This window comes from Podarcis vaucheri, assembly GCF_965113315.1.
Source record: "Podarcis vaucheri genome assembly, chromosome: 6".
Taxonomy (NCBI): Eukaryota; Metazoa; Chordata; class Lepidosauria; order Squamata; family Lacertidae; genus Podarcis; species Podarcis vaucheri.
In genome coordinates this window covers 45,810,363-45,826,769 of record NC_138764.1, presented here as the reverse complement: position 1 = coordinate 45,826,769, position 16,407 = coordinate 45,810,363, and the positions used below count along the sequence as shown (strand labels likewise).

Below are 16,407 nucleotides of genomic sequence, written 5' to 3'. Positions count from 1 at the left end.
TGGGCCTACGGCCGTAATAAATTATTATTATTATTATTATTATTATTATTATTATTATTATTATTATTATTATATTGGATAATGCACATAATAGCTTCTCTCAAAAAATTACAGGCACTGCTTTTCTCTCTCCTTCTCAGCCATATTCTTACAAATGCTTTTTAATGTATTTTTTATTAACCTCTTCTCTTTCTTCCTCCCCCGGTCTGTAACCAAGGTTGCTTCCACACAAGGGCCCTTTGGCGCTGCTGAGGCACTGCCGTTTTTGCAATCAGCTGGAAGTCTTGGTAGCAGTAGACCATAGATGCTTCTTGGAAATTGGAATGATTGGAGGGTAGGGATTTCCCTGAGTCAGGGCTCTGAATAAAATGTTTCTTTTCCAGCTTCTAGGGACCATTGGAGGAGATGCTATATGAATGCAGTCACAGTGATTCTCATGACTGCATAGCTGGGGCGGGGATGGGGGAACATGGCTAATGGCTAATCAGTGAAAACAAAATGAAACTACTGGGTGAAAATTATCCAATGTTAGACACTATTCCTGGTGTATCCTTGCAGCCATATCCTTGCTGTAGATGTTTATGTTACCTCCAGATTAGATGTTGTAATTGCTCTATGTGGAGTCACATTTAAAATTCAGCAGCATAGCTTTTGACTGGTATTACCTGTTCTAAGCATGTTTAATGTTACAAGCTACTCAGCTGATTACTAGTCTCAATTCAAGATGGCGGTTAAAGTACTGAGCATTCAGATTTGGGATAATTCAGGGAGCAGCTCTGTTATGAATAGCCCATGTTTTCAAGAGGGTACACAGTACTGGCACCTCTTTGTTGTTGTTAAAAAGTGTGACACTTCCTGTAACAACTTCATTGTTAGTACCGACACCTATTTTTCTATTAAAAAGCAATCTTTGACCACCTAATGAGATCCTATGATAGATGTATTTGCCTTCAGATACCAGATTGATATCCGCTAGGAGCAGGGCTGCCCACACAATTTCAACTTGTTTTCCATGCCAGCTAGCTCAATTGCAACATTTAGATATTGAGTTGATGTTGCTGATTGGTCAGGAATTTGAAGTCTGAAGGGCTATGAAGTATTATATTCTGCTTCTGTTTTCAGCAGCGCTTTTATTTTTAGTGGTTTTAGTATTGCTATGGTTGTTTAATATAAAAACATGGCAAAACATAAAATGTTTAATTTATTTATGTTACACTGTAGCCGTTGGTCCTTTGGGCACTCCTTGTAAGCTGTAACTTGGCTGGCTTATTCTGACTTTTCCGCACAAGTACAGACATGCACTCAGCCAAAGACTGTACGCTGTGGTGTTTGTGTGAACTGGGCCATCATATCAGACAAAGTTAGACAGTAGGAAGGGTGGCTACAGAGAAACTGCCCAAATGGAAAGGGTGGACCATATGTTTTGCCTCTAAAGCTTACTGGAAAAAATATCTGCTCTTTCCAGCAGCATTTGCAATATATCATTATATATTAAAGTGAGTAAATGGCATCCGTTGTGACATTTGTATGGCCGATAACTTAATTTAAAAGTTTTATACTGTGTGAGATAATTAATGAGCTCTAATATCTCTTTGCTGTAATTACATAATAAATCACACACAGTAAAACTCACTTTTGCAAAGCAGGACAGAGGTTTATTACTGGGAGAACAAAGGCCATATCTGAGGCTTTCTGTATTTCTGGAATTCTTAGCCGTTCCTCACTCGTCTGCCTTTTCCAGTATTCTGCTCTTAACTGTGAGCAATACCAGATGAGCTTTTGGAAGGCGAAGGGAATCCCAAAATGGGTGGTTTGGGAATAATTTGCCTGTAGGCTTTAGTTTTATAGGGATGTCAGAAAGAATCTGCAGTTGTTTTTCCCCCATTTTGCATAAACATTTGAAACGTTCTTATGGTTTAGGGTGTAATTTTAGTTGCTGGACAGTTGGCTGTCCAGCATGTTATGTGCATGACCTCCAAAGCTTCACACAGGGGAAGATGATGACTTGCTTGCAATGTGCCTATTCCTGTGGCAAGGATTGTTTTCCTGAAGGCTCTTTGCTCTCCGGCATTATTCATTTGCTTAGCAAATTTATTGGGGTGGGGATAAAGTCAAGAGCACGATAGTGGTTCTTTTGGCAAAAGAAATAATGGTAAATATAAGATTACTATCAATTCAAAATACAGTGGTACCTCTGGTTACGTACTTAATTCATTCCGGAGGTCTGTTCTGAACCTGAAACCATCCTTAACCTGAGGTACCACTTTAGCTAATGGGGCCTCCCGCTGCCGCCGCACAATTTCTGTTCTCATCCTGAGGTAAAGTTCTTAACCAGAGGTACTATTTCTGGGTTAGTGGTGTCTGTAACCCGAAGTGTTTGTAACCCGAGGTACCACTGTACACCTTGGAATCAGCAGTGTGTGAAGTGGCAGGCTATGTACTGCATGGTACCTTAGGGTTTCATGCATGTGCCACTACTGACATGTTCATCCAGCTGGGGATGCAACCAGCTACCCACTCAAAGGGTTTCACTTCTAGAGATAAGGATGCTACCATTTCATACTGTGTTTTAAAAAGAAAACAGAAACAAAACATTCTCCCTTAAGGGAGAATGATGTACCAGGGGCAGGGATTAAAAAACAGGGGATGTTCCTGATAAATAAGGGGTAGTTGGAGGAGATGTGTATGTGCTCTCCTTTGTATTGGATCATTTTTTTCAGAGAACTCCCTTTCTATATCAGTACTCTGGGTCCTTCATGACCTCTAGGAGGAAAGAAGGTTGCTTTGGCATAATTCTGGATTCATCGCTGTCATGGAGGCATGGGTGATCTCCATGCCATGGAATGTTTTCTACCTGCTTAGGCTGGTGACCCAACTCTGCCTCTGTGTGGGTGAAAATACCTTGCCAGAGATTGGCAGGGCTCTGATGAATGGGTGGCAAAGACAAGAGTGGTGGTGGAGGCTGACCCAGGAGAAGAGGCCAATGATTTATGAGGTTTGGTGCCACCTGTGAGGCAGGAGCCAGGGTGGGAGGAAAAGGAAATGCCCAAGCAGTGTGAGGGAGCGAAGGGGGTGCAGGACATGTCAGAAGCAGTGGTATGCGGTCAGTGGAGTAGGAGGACTAGACTAGTCCCCAAAATGTTCCCCTGGCACATCCTTCCAAAAGCCTGGGAAGCTTCTGCCCCCCCCCCCTTAGGGAGGGAGGTGCAATGGTTTTGGAAAAATGACCTTGCAGGCTAAATTTGAGCCCATGCTGTGCCTAATTAGGCCTGTAGCCCTGTGCCTGGATTGTAGTATTTTCAATGGGAACAGTTTTAACATATTCGAGCTTGTGATTTGCTTTTAGCTGATGGTTTCTTCACTGTTTATTTATGTTGACTGATGTATTTTAAAAGTTTTATGTTGTTTTTTTGGCATGTTTTTGTCTAGATAACATATATTGCTTTGGAGGCATTGTTTGTGTTAGGTGACCTATAAATTTTAATTTAATCTACTGAACCAATAGGCCAGTTGATAACTCAGGATTTTTGTGGTGTTGCAAGATGCAGCACAAACCTACATCTGCTGGTTCCCCCATGCCTGGTAATTAAATGTGGGATGGTGTTAAATCTAATATTCTGGCCAAATTCTAGGTTGAGTAATATTCTCTGGCTCCCTTATTTTTTCTCTCCACCATTCTGTTTGGATGAGTAGCTCACCTCCTAACTAACTTTTATGTAGTGTTGCTGGCGAATTCATAGATGACTTCATTTTACTTGATCTGTAGACTTAAAGTTATTTTTCATATGAAGTTCATAAAGGGCTTTGGACAGAAGGTGCTGTAGAAATGGATACTATTTGCCAACAGTATGCAAGTGTTTTGCTTATTAGTAATCTTGGTAAAAATCAATTATTTACCATACATTCCACAAAATGGAGTCTATGAAAGAAAACAAGTCTCTAATGAGCAAACCTCAAAAATTAGAAGTTTGGAAATCAGATATGATCCAGACTGGAGTTTCAATCTCTGGTCAAGAATAAGATTATAGAACTGGAAAGATAAATGAGCTTTTTTATAAATGTACTTTGACCGCACAAATGTGATATGTAGTGCTCTTACTGTGTGTATGGTTTGGCAAGTTTTCACTTAGTTTCCAGCCTAAAATTCTAACGATTTTCCCTAGTCTACAATTTTAACAGCTTCACATTTGTTTTTATTCAATTTCTGTCCGATCAGATATGTTAAAGGCACTATCCTTAATGTATGGAAAACTACGCTCTGTGGAAAATGCATTTAGCTGTAGGATTAATGGTAAAGCCAGGTATATTATCAAATCATTCAACATAATACAACACCAATCAATAATACTTGAAACATTGCTGGGCTTGTTTCTATCACTAAACCAGGGGTTAGCAACTCGCGGCTCCGGAGCCGCATGTGGCTCTTTTACACCTTTGCCGTGACTCCGGGGCGGATACTAGCAAGGGGAGGAGGCGCATTGTGCGCCCCGACACTCCCCACTGTGGCGGGCGCTGTACTGGCTGTGACGTCGCATGGGGGTGGTACGTGCATTAGTCACGCACCATCCCGACGTCACCTTCCCGCCCGCTGTCAGATTGCGGCTCCGGAGATATATTTGTTTTAAATGTCGCAATGGTTTTGCGGCTCCCAGGTTTTTTTTCTTCGGAAAAGGGTCCAAGTGGCTCTTTTTGTCTTAAAGGTTGCAGACCCCTGCACTAAACTAAAGATGGTGGGGATTGAACCTGGATCTTTTCTGCATGCAAAATTATTAATAGGCTGATTTATGTTTTTTAATGCTCTTTGGTAAGATCCTCTATCCCTTGCTCTGCCCAAGTTCCAGCTTTAAATCTCTTTGTTAACCACACAGTTCTCTAACATCTTTGCCCTTATATAATTGGGATGCGGATGGCACTGTGGTTTAAACCACTGCGCCGCTTGGGCTTGCCAGTCGGAAGGTCGGCGGTTCGAATCCCCATGATGGGATGAGCTCCCGTTGCTCAGACCTAGCTCCTGCCAACCTAGCAGTTCAAAAGCACGCAGTGCAAGTAGATAAATAGGTACCTCTCCTGCGGGAAGGTAAACGGCATTTCCTTGCGCTGTCTTGGCTTTGCCAGAAGCGGCTTAGTCATGCTGACCACATGACCTGGAAAAACTGTCAGCGGAAGCGGACAAACGCAGCTCCCCCGGCTTGTAAAGCGAGATGAGCGCCGCAACCCCAGAGTCGTTCGCGACTGGACTTAACTGTCACAGGTACCTTTACCTTTACCTAATTATTAGCATAAGGAGCAGAGGTGCCATTAAAGCATGGAAGCCAGTCTCGTTCACACCATACATTTAAAACCACCATTTTAACAGTCATGGCTTCCCCCAAAGAATCCTGGGAATTCTAATTAGTTAAGGGTCCTGGCTTCACAATCCCAGCACCCTTAACAAAGTACAATTCCCAAGTTTCTCCAGGACTTTTAAAGTTGTGTAATAGAGCTTGAAAAGTATGGTGTTAACCTTTATCCTTTTTCAGAGGTTGATTTGTTGCTTCCATTCCCCTCCCCCCAGTCAGTCTGTCCTGTCTATCTGCACCTGTTGCTACTAGATGCACATCAGGGATGCAATGTTCTTGGGATCTTAGGCAGGTTCTACTAATTTGGTAACTTGGGCAGTATCTTTTTCTTCCTAGGCTTCCTCAAGTGAATAATATCAAAAAGGATATAAAACTCAGAGCCAAGGTTTGGCTACTAACTAATGGATCAGTAGTTGAAACAAGCGTTCTTCTTTCCTTTGTTAACATTCCAGGTTTTATAGTGTCCGCGGCTGGCTTTAGGTTTGCAATGTCAAAAATCTCATCCACTGGTTTTAAATTTGTATAAAATTCTACAAGGACAGCTGGCCTGAGATTTTTCAGGTCTGCAGGGGGGAGGGGCAGAAAAATGCCCAGGATAGGATATGGAATATCACCAAAGGAAGTTCTGGCCCGAAGGGAGCACACAGCTTGGATGGAGGAAAGGCGCAGGTGGTTTTAGAAAAGCCTGTTTGAAAGGATGGCTGGAAGATATTCAGGAATTGATTCTAGGCAGAAGAAATGGATTGAGTGGAAAGCGATTTTATTCTTGAGGTATGAAAATAGCCCTGATGTAGCTTGAGTAAACTGGCTTTTGATCAGGGTGGCCGGTGAATGTTGGATCAAATCCACTTCATGAATCTCATGTTCCAACTTGGTTTAGTCATGCCTATCCTGGCAAATACCCCAGGTACTTTTTCTTCCACCTTTCGGAAACAATCTAGCAAATACGTGACGGCTGTTTTAATCATTACATGCCCTCTGTGGAGAGGGCGGCAACATCCAGGTGCCCATTGGGCCTGGTGGGGCAGAGGGCATGTCGCCAAATGATAGGCAGAACCTATCAAAGCTGGAAGAAAATGGTTCCACAAATCCATTCCACGTTTGGCAGAGTGGTAGGATTTGGAGAGAAGTAACTTCCCCAAGAAACTATGTACAGGCTGCGGTCCTATACAGGCATCTCTTCACTTGTGCACGACTGTGTATATAATTAAATAGTTTAATTCATACCTGGAAATGGAATGAGAGAGCTGGAGAGAGGCTGAAGAGATAGCCTGAGTAGGACTTCCGTGAGGGCAGAGAAGAGTCTGGCGGCACAGCAGGGCTTTTTTCTTTAGGCCCCTCAGCCTCCCCACCTGGTAGCGCAGCAGCAGCAGCACTCCTGCCGGCCCCAGAGTTTCAATTCCAGTTGTGGATATTTTTTGTACAGTATTATTATTATTTTGGAGAGTAGTATTTTGGAGAGGGAGTGGCAGAGGTCATTTAAAGGGTGTTAAGAGGGTGTTCCCCACTTATGCGCATCACACACCGGAACGTAACACCCACATAAGTGGGGAGTTGCTTATACATGCTTACATAAGAGTAAGCCCCAAGGAACTCAATTGAACCTACTTCTGAATAGTCCTGCAGAGAATTGCTCTGTATAGCCCATGAATACCTCACTTTCTCAGGTTGAAAAGAAAACCAGGTTCCCACTTCTATACAATTAAAGTTGCAGAAGCCGCCTGCCTAGTTTTGCATCTGACCATCCTCTGTCTCTTACGTTTTCTCAATTCATGCTTTCACTTGCCCCCCTCCCTTTCTAAGATTGCAGACTTTATGCATCTTTACATGGAAATAAGCCCCAGTGAGCTTGGTGGGATTTCTCCCCCAACAGATAGATATATAAGACAGGGTTGGGGAACCATTTTGGCTCCTTGGGTCAGATCCTTACCAACATCTGACGTGCACACCAAATCTGACATGTGGCAAGGCTCCCCACCTGTCAATCATGTGACATCATTGTAATGAAACATAACTGACAGACGGTTTTGCTCTGATCTTAAAAGGGAAGTGGGAGGTGGCTTGCAAATCTCATGTCAATCTTAAAGACTGACAGATATCACTTTGATTTGCTGGTGTTCCATGCAGCTACTGCTTGCTATATATAAACACTCACACGTAGGCAAGCTCTGCAGAATAAGTTACGGCAATAATCCAAAATTATCATGCCACTACTTAATACTTCACTTGTGTTGTGCTTGGGACTATTGGTAACATAAACAGCAGTTTTAAACCACACATTTTTTGCTGAAAATCAAATACGTTGGTCCTCTGAATGAATGAATTTGGGGATTTCATTCGGCAAATGTACATGGTTGACAATCTCTCCCATAGCAAACCAGTCCAAATGATTACCAGATTAAAATAGCATTTGAACATCTGCCACAGGAACACCAATAATTCTATTGTTGCTGCTTTGACACCAGTTAAATATGATTTCCGAAAGCATCTGTAGTTGGGCCAAGTGGGATTGCCAATCTTGGCAAGGATTAGGCTCCTGTTCCTAAGGAGTTGCTTTAAAGTACAGCGTGTCTCCTTGGATATCCTTTTTTACTTTAGTATATATACTTCTTTCAGTTAGAAGGTCTTTGGTTTGAGAAGAGGGTGGTTGAAGAAAATTTGAAAAGGTTATTTCAACCCCGCAAATCGAAACTGGATTTTAGGCCACCAAGTGAAGAAAGGAAAGAAAGAAAAAATGTTAGGACTAGGCAATGATTTTTGCCAATTCTCCCTGCAGTTATTTTTCTTCTTCTTTGTGTAATTTCTTTCTCTGGATCTTTACTGACATTTTCTACAACAGAAGTCTTGATTAATGCCAGATGTATAGGAAGCGTATGAAATTCATTGCTGTACTCGCCACTGCAGATCAATAAATACCCATGTTTTATTTTCCAAATGCTGCCTTCCACTACTCCTAAAACACCCTTCAGTTTAACAACTTGAATACATTTATGCAGTTTAGGGTTGTATCACTGTCATGGTGGTAAATCAGCACTTTTATATTCTTATCTAGAGGGGCTGGCTTCTGTTCACCTTGTGGGTTTTGGGGTCTGCCTCCCCCCCCCCTCATTCCAAACTTTTGGAGAAGCGTAGGCTTCGTTGGAATTCCCTGTAATTTGTATTTCAGATCTGTTGTCTTCAGTGTGAGGGCTTCTTGTTTGCTTGTTTGTTTTCGTGACAGGCAGCAGGATAGACATTTTTGTAGATCTGTGTCTGATTGAAACTGTTTCTACAAAGTCATCTTCCATAAAACAATCTTTCAGTAAGAGTGGTGAAGAGATCTACTACTTCAGGATAGACCTTGCCCTTGTTTATTCCATGTAACTTGCTTTTGAAGAAGCAACAGCAAAAACAAAGTTGGCCAATGAGGGAATTAAGGATGCAGCTTACTGGCTGGATCCAGTTTTCCTGCCCTAGATATATATGATATATCCAGATATATCCTCCTCCAAGGCCTCTATATGGTTACTGCTCAGAGTCTTATACCTTGGGTCTAACTCATGCTCGTCAACTGTCCTGCTTTGAGCGGGACATCCTGGAATTTCAGGAGCCATTCTTGCTTTTGATTATCTACTGAGATGTTTGTTTTGGCTTCCGCAAGGGCGCAGCCCCAAAATACACCTGTTGGGGGGGGTTGAGCCCTGAAAGATGTGTGTCCCTATTTCCCTATGTGGCATGTTGGAGGGCATGCTACCTTGAGAGGGGCTATGCAGTGACGATCATTGCACATATCTCATGGAACATCATTGGCGGATCAGTGTGCTATTTTTTAATTGTATTTTATTTGGTCTGCCTTCATGCAGTTAACTCTGCATGTAAGCAGGAGCTGCTGGAATTCACTGTACACAGCAGCTACCACAGAAGTCTTTATGCAAACCAGTCCTTACTTGGGGTAATTTTGATGGGTTGTATTCAGTGTAGCACTAAGCAATCTGTTTTGTCACTGCAAGTATTTCTCCTTGCACATTCTTCCCCCCTCCCTACAACATATTCCCTAAATCTGTTCTGGGGTTTCCCCCAAGCCTCTGGAGCAGATTTGGGAATTGCATGGGGCTTGTGCAGGGGGAGGAAATTCCATTGCACTAGTGCTAATCCTTGCGCAAGAGCAACAATTTAATTGAATATCACCCAGAGACTTCAGGTGGCTTTGTTTGTACAGTGGTACCTCGGGTTAAGAACTTAATTCGTTCTGGAGGTCCGTTCTTAGCCTGAAACTGTTCTTAACCTGAGGTACCACTTTTGTTAATGGGGCCTCTTGCTGCTGCCACACTGCCACCGCGCAATTTCTGTTCTCATCCTGAAGCAAAGTTCATAACCCTAGTTACTATTTCTGGGTTAGTGGAGTCTGTAACCTGAAGCGTCTGTAACCTGAGGTACCACTGTAATCCATTTGTTCCCTGCCTTTTGTCTAAGGAACTCAGGGCAACATAAAAGGTTCTCTCTTGCAACAGCCCATGTGGAGTAGGTAGGACTGAGATAATGACTCTTCCAATGTTAGAGGTGCACTTAATGGAGACCTGGGAGAGGAGCTTTTCAATCCAGGTACCCATATAATGGGACTCCTTTTCCAAAAAGATTCAGTCAGCAATTTCTCTCATGATTTTGAGATGGTCTGTTAAGACTGCTTTATTTTGCCCGACTCTGGCTCCCTGTTGTGCTGATTGTGATTTTCTTGTGTTGACCTTGTTTTAATAACTCTGTGTCATGCTCTCAGATTTTTATTGTTAGATTTTGGTACTTTGCAATATGACCTAGCTGCTGCAGAGCCTTGACTACCTATATATCTCCCTTCCGCACAGGCTCTGTGATGAGGACTGCAGATCCTCAGCCACGGAACTGATCTTCAAAACAATTTTTGGAGTGACCACTGTGAATTTCCTAGCAATTCAGGATGTGGTCACTTGCAATATTATGATTTGCAGGTGCTTTTGCAAGACTACTTCACATGTAAAAACTAAAATTGCCTCATGGTGCTCCAGCCCTGTGTCAGTGCAGAATTGGTAACATTATAGAATTTAAAGGTTTCTATGAAGAAAGGGTAGAAGCTTTGTGAATAAAATGGAAAATACGCAACAGAGTTTGAAGAAATAACTTCATAGTTTAATTCTCTAAATGATGTTCTTCAAAATGTAATGCATTTTGTGAGCTGTGATGTGTGTTTCTCTTGGCTCTGCAGTGCAAAATGTGTGGCTTATACAAACTGACCCTATCAAAAGTGTTCTGGTGGTAACTTAAAATGGTACAGACAAATGACTCTGAAAATGTATTTGTTTTGGTGCCTGTTAGCTGTTCTGTTCAGTGTTAGTTCTGATATATTTATATTTGGGTATTTTTGTGGCAGCAGGTATTTTGTGACTTCATTATGCCAACTTTCCTCAGAAAGCTGATTTGTCTGAACCCGGAGCCGAAGGAGTGCCAAAGCTAATATAGTTGGAAAGCAAATGGCGAGAACTGACTTATCTGTGCTTCTTAAAATGGCATGTGGTATTTGTTCTCAGTGAACGAGAACTTGTTCTCAGTGAAGCTGTAGTTACAGAATACAGTGGTACCTCGGGTTAAGAACTTAATTCGTTCCGGAGGTCTGTTCTTAACCTGAAACTGTTCTTAACCTGAGGTACCACTTTAGCTAATGAGGCCTCCCACTGCAGCAGCGCGATTTCTGTTCTCATCCTGAAGCAAAGTTCTTAACCCGAGGTACTATTTCTGGGTTAGTGGAGTCTGTAATCTGAGGCGTCTGTAACCTGAAGCGTCGGGAACCTGAGGTACCACTGTAATTAGGTCTGCCAACTGTTCCGGGTCCTGGGCTTACTGGGGCAATTCAACATAGTAAAGATCAGTGCTATTTTTTTCTGGAAAAAGAGGTGCTGGAACTCACCACAAACACCTCCCTTGTTCTCCTATAATGACAATGGCTCCCACCTGAAAGGTGCGGGAACTCCATTCTGTCGAGTTCTGGCTGAAAAAAAGTACTGGTTAAAGAGGGATACTGACAATTCCCAATGAAAAATGGAGGGCACAAGTGCTGGGGCTCTATCACAGAGTTTGTTCCCTGCACTGGGGGTGACTGGGAATAGAGTCACGATCAGATAAAGTTCACCACCTCCTCCATTGCCCTTCAAGGATCTTGAGTCTTCCCCAGAGATGTTTAGCTATTGAAGCTGCAGTCATGGCTACTCTTTCCACTTCCATGTGAGCTGGCTTTCCTAGTTGGGATAACATTAAAGCAGTCTTCATTCTCAGAGTTTCCGGCTCCACCCTTGGACCCAGTTGGCGGTGGCCACAATGCTCCATCACCAATGCACCATACCCTAGCAGAGCCCTCTAGGTTCCCTTTCCTATTCCTTCTGTTGCCTTCTCTCTTTACTACACCTTTCTACCTTTCCTCCTCGCTCCACTGCTCATCTTGACGCCCTTTCATGCTTAACATTTTGTGGCAATCACACAGGGCCCCCGGACGTTTGACGGTCTATTGACCCTGTGCCACCACAGCGATTGCTTTCTTCACTGCCACCACCCCGTTTCTCACGGGGACACACGGAGTCCAGACAGTTGTTAACAATAACAACTAATCAAGTTTATTTTAAATGCAGGAACAAGCTTATGGTTTCAGTTAGTTTTTCTTGACAGTTTCTTAAATCTTAGTTCCTAACAACTTCAAACTGATCATTCCCAACTATCTATCTGACTCCACCTGACAGTTCCTCTCACTCTTTCACAGTACAACTCGACCAACCCACAGATATATCCTCCCTCTTCCCTCTTCAACTGACTTTCACACAACACCCACTCTCACTCTAATTCGTCCTATCAGTTTCCACTGGCCAATCACACCACACTCATTTTAACCCTTTCCTTATGACCCACCATAGAAGGCAAACGCCACACTCCTTCACTGGCCTGTGCCTGAGCCCACCAAGGTCCCATCCATTTTGTTTCGATATCTCCTGCAGTGCCTTGAGCTGTCACTGAGACCCCTTCACTTGCTGTTTCCTAACCTTGTGGTCCACAGTCCTTTCATAATAATGAAAAATCTTAATCTGATGGCTAAACAAGTAAATCTTTCCCCTGCACACACACACACACTTTTTGGCTAAGAGCGTCAGATGCATTTAGTGATGGATCTTGTTGCTGGTCTGTAAGTGCCCTCTGTTGGCCAATGCTGAAATATCTACTTTAGATTCAATAAATCCATCTTATTGTTATGGCTCCTGGGCACCTGATATTGATATTGGCCCTACACAAAACCTGCCACCAGCTTCAGAAATAAAATGAAATCTGGTATATAATAAGCACTGGTAACTACAGAACATGCCACTGTGTTCTAAGACCTTTTTATTTGCATTTGAAACTATTTGGGAATAGTAAGTGAGATATAGGCTTGAAGGACCAAAGTAATAACTTTTTGGAAGCATCTAGATCAGGGTGGCTCAACTTTTCATACCAAGTGGGCCACAAGAATTAAAAAAAAAAAGGGGTGAAGGACCCTTGGACAGTTAAGTCCAGTCAAAGGCGATTGTGGCACTCATCTTGCTTTCAGGCAGAGGGAGCCGGCGTTTCTCCACAGACAGCTTTCCAGGTCATGTGGCCAGCATAACTAAACTACTTCTGGCTTAACAGAACACCGCGATGGAAGCCAAAGTGCATGGAAATGCTGTTTACCTTCCCGCCGCAGCGGTACCTATTTATCTACTTGCACTTTGTTCATGCTTTCAAACTGCTAGGTTGGCAGAAGCTGGGACAGAGTGACAAGAGCTCACTCCATCGTAGGGATTTGAACTGCCACCTTCTGATCGGCAAGCCCAAGAGGCTCAGTGGTTTAGACCACAGCGCCACCTGCGTCAGCATGGAACCTATGGACTGCACATTGCTTTGTTGCATGGGGGTGATGGGGGGAAGCTGGGCCAAAATTTAAAGCCCTCTCCCGGCCCTTGTGCTACCTTCCAAAGCTGGCCACCCTGAGGTGCTGGCAGGGTCCTAGAGGCCTCCCATCTTCTTCCCAAAGCTGGAAAACAGCTAAACAGGCTTTGGAAAGGAGGCAGGGGGACTCTACTTACTTGGCTTTGGAAAGGCTAAAGGGGTCTGTGTGTGTGAAATGTTGTTGAGGGCTGCCAAAAAAGGCATTGAAGGCCACATGTTAGACCGCCCTGATTTAGATTGTGCTCTGAATGCAAATTCTTCATTTTTAATAATGGAGCGTTCTTGTTTTGTGTATATATATTTATTAATTTAATACATTAACACCCTGTGGTATAGGGCGGTATATAAATTTAATAATTAATAAAGAAGCAAAGAAAGAATTAACACCCCACAATTCTGAATTTAGCAAATAGGTCACAATGTGGGTTACTAAAAGTTAAAACATCAAATACAAACAAGTTGGGGGTAAAAACTGCAGGCAGCCCTTTATTGCTATTCTGAACCAGGATGTAAGTTGCAGTTCAGCCTCCCTGAGCTTGCTGCTCTCCAAAAGTTCTGGATTACAGCTTGCATCATATGATGGAGCTAATGGGGGTTGTAGTCCAGAAGATCCAGAGGGCACCAGGTTGTGGGCCAACAAAGCTAAGTCAGGGGGAAAGAATTGCTTTCTTCTACAGCTGAAGATGCACAAACCGCAGTTCTGGGAGCCAGCAGAATGAAAAGTACAAAGTTAATTCTGATTGTATTTGGTGCCCTTCCTTGTGTACATAAATAGCTTATCTGGATTAAAGCAAATTCTAATGGCCCTTAAATGCAGCAAATCACTTTTTAATGGATAGTGGCAGTGCTTTCTTCGGGGGGGGGGGAGGAACGCAGGGGTACAGATACCCCTAAACATTTCGTGAATCTAAGTTTGGCCTCATTGAGGGGCAGTATTTCCATAAGAGTAGGAAAATGAGAGTACCCCTAAACATTTTTAATAGGAAAAAAAGCACTGGATAGTGGTATTCACAGTCATTGGTCCTGATGGAGAAGGAAAATAAAGTTGTCTAAATGACATAGCCACCACCACAATAGTGCAGCGAGGGACTGATCGGGTATTGTGCGTTGCTAGTTTTCTGAGACCTAGTGCTCTGTCTTGAAGTTCCTCAAATTGGTGGCATTTTAGGAAACTCAAGCAAGCCTCCCAAAACATGGTACTACTTTAAATATGTCTGTTTCATGGCAGAAATGACCAGCAGAATCTGAGACCAGGGAAAAGAGACGGCAGAAGAAGATTGGAAGAAATTTAAGAACTATCTTAAGAAACATTGTAAAATTAATGAATGTTAGAATGATGCTGGTTTAGAAATTAAGTGGATTACAGTTGTAAGGATTAAGTTAAAAGAAAAGAAAGGTTAAAAATTAGATAAACTTAAGGGTGAGGATTTGCTGAATTAAAATTTGAAATTGGAATGCAGAAAGGGGAGGTATGAGGAGGTCGGAGAAGTAAACTATAAGAAAATAAGGGTTTGAAATTATACTTGTTCTTTTTTTGTTTGGGTTTGTTTGTATTGTTGTGTTTGTATGTATAATTTGTGAAACTTTAATAAACATTTTATTAAAAAAATAAAAATATGTCTGTTTCATTGGTCCTTTGCAAAAGGATACTGCTTATGATCTATTTTCCTTAAATGAAAAACTGGGGTCTTTGAACAAAGATGTGGCTTTTGAATCTTTTATTGCTTGACTAATAAAATAAACTAGATTTGTAGGTTTTTCTCCTTCAGCCAACTATATTGCCATCCAAACCTTTTGGGGGACAGACCAGTTTCTCTGTGCAGCAATATGCTGTTTCTAGCTGATTGATCTTTTCCCATTATGTAGCTTCTCTCCTCTTCCTATACAAGAGCTCCCTCTGCTTGAGAATGGTAGCATAGTTATAGCAAATGCATTCTTCATTTTATCCCCTGAATATTTGTATGCTTCGATTCTGCTCTTAATTAGATTTATTATTATTATTTTATTTTTGGAGAGGGTAGATAATTGCCAACACGCCTCAGAACTAATAGAATTTGGCTTCCGCATCCCTTTACTGTCTCTTTATCCTGAAATAATAACTATAAATGGGGCATTTTTTGTTGCAATTAGGTTCTTGGAAAACCATGCTAAAGTCAAGGTGCTGTTGCTTATTATACCTTGGTCTTTTCACGGAATAAAAGAACCACTCCCTGTTTATCCCTGTCACATTGTTGAATGTCTGTGTCTACTGTTGGGTGTCTTGATTTGGTTCCCCAAAATATTATCTGTTTGCCATGTGTCCTTTCTAGTGGAGATGACAATGTACAATATTGTAGAATATCTGAGTAGCCTTGCCTGCCATGTTTTTCTTCCAGTTCTTCTTTTTTTTTTGTCGTATCCACATTTCCTTGTTGAAATGCATGTGCTCTGACACTAGTCTTTGCACTCTTTCTCCCCTCCCTTCGTGACATTCTTATTATCATTTGGCAAACCTTGTCATTTTGCTGCTTTTCCTTCCAGAATTTTTCAACTCTGTGGCCCAAATAGTAATGGAAGCCTTCTGTAGATGTACATATATATATGTTGCTTGTCTGGAAGCATTCCCTCTATCTATATTTAAAAATGACAGTTTCTTTTCTTTATTTTTCAGGACCCCTTAGATCCAACCAAGGCAGCATTTGTGGTCAGTTCACTGGTGCCAAATGGAGTGGCTGAGCGTGGTGGAGAACTCTTCCCTGGTGACCGTCTGGTCTTTGTAAATGACATGTGTTTGCACAATACTACTCTGGCAGAAGCTGTAGAGGTGTTGAAATCTGTGCCGCCAGGAAAAGTTCACCTTGGGATCTGTAAACCTTTGATGGTAAGGGTTTTTAGGGAAGCTTTTAATGTTTGATATATCACAGTATTTTAATATTCTTTTAGAAGCCGTCCAGAGTGGCTGGGGAAGCCCAGCCAGATGGGTGGGGTATAAATAATAATTTGTTGTTGTTGTTGTTGTTGTTGTTGTTGTTGTTGTTTTATGTAACCTCCCAAATTCAGCAAAACTAGTTTGAGTGGAGCTTCTTATGCAACCCAGCTGGGGCTTGCAAGAAGCAGACCAGGCCTGACCCAC

At 42.3% G+C, this 16,407-nt stretch overlaps 1 protein-coding gene across 7 annotated transcripts in view; it reads left to right on the top strand.

The window, feature by feature from the left end:
• Positions 1–16,407, top strand: part of PATJ (PATJ crumbs cell polarity complex component) — a 165,917-nt gene that overhangs the window by 34,666 nt on the left and 114,844 nt on the right. For all 7 annotated transcript variants that reach the window (XM_082228721.1, XM_082228720.1, XM_082228718.1 and 4 more), the window contains one exon: positions 15,946–16,155. In XM_082228721.1, the coding sequence (XP_082084847.1) occupies positions 15,946–16,155 (210 nt within the window). The remainder of the gene's footprint in view (positions 1–15,945; positions 16,156–16,407) is intronic.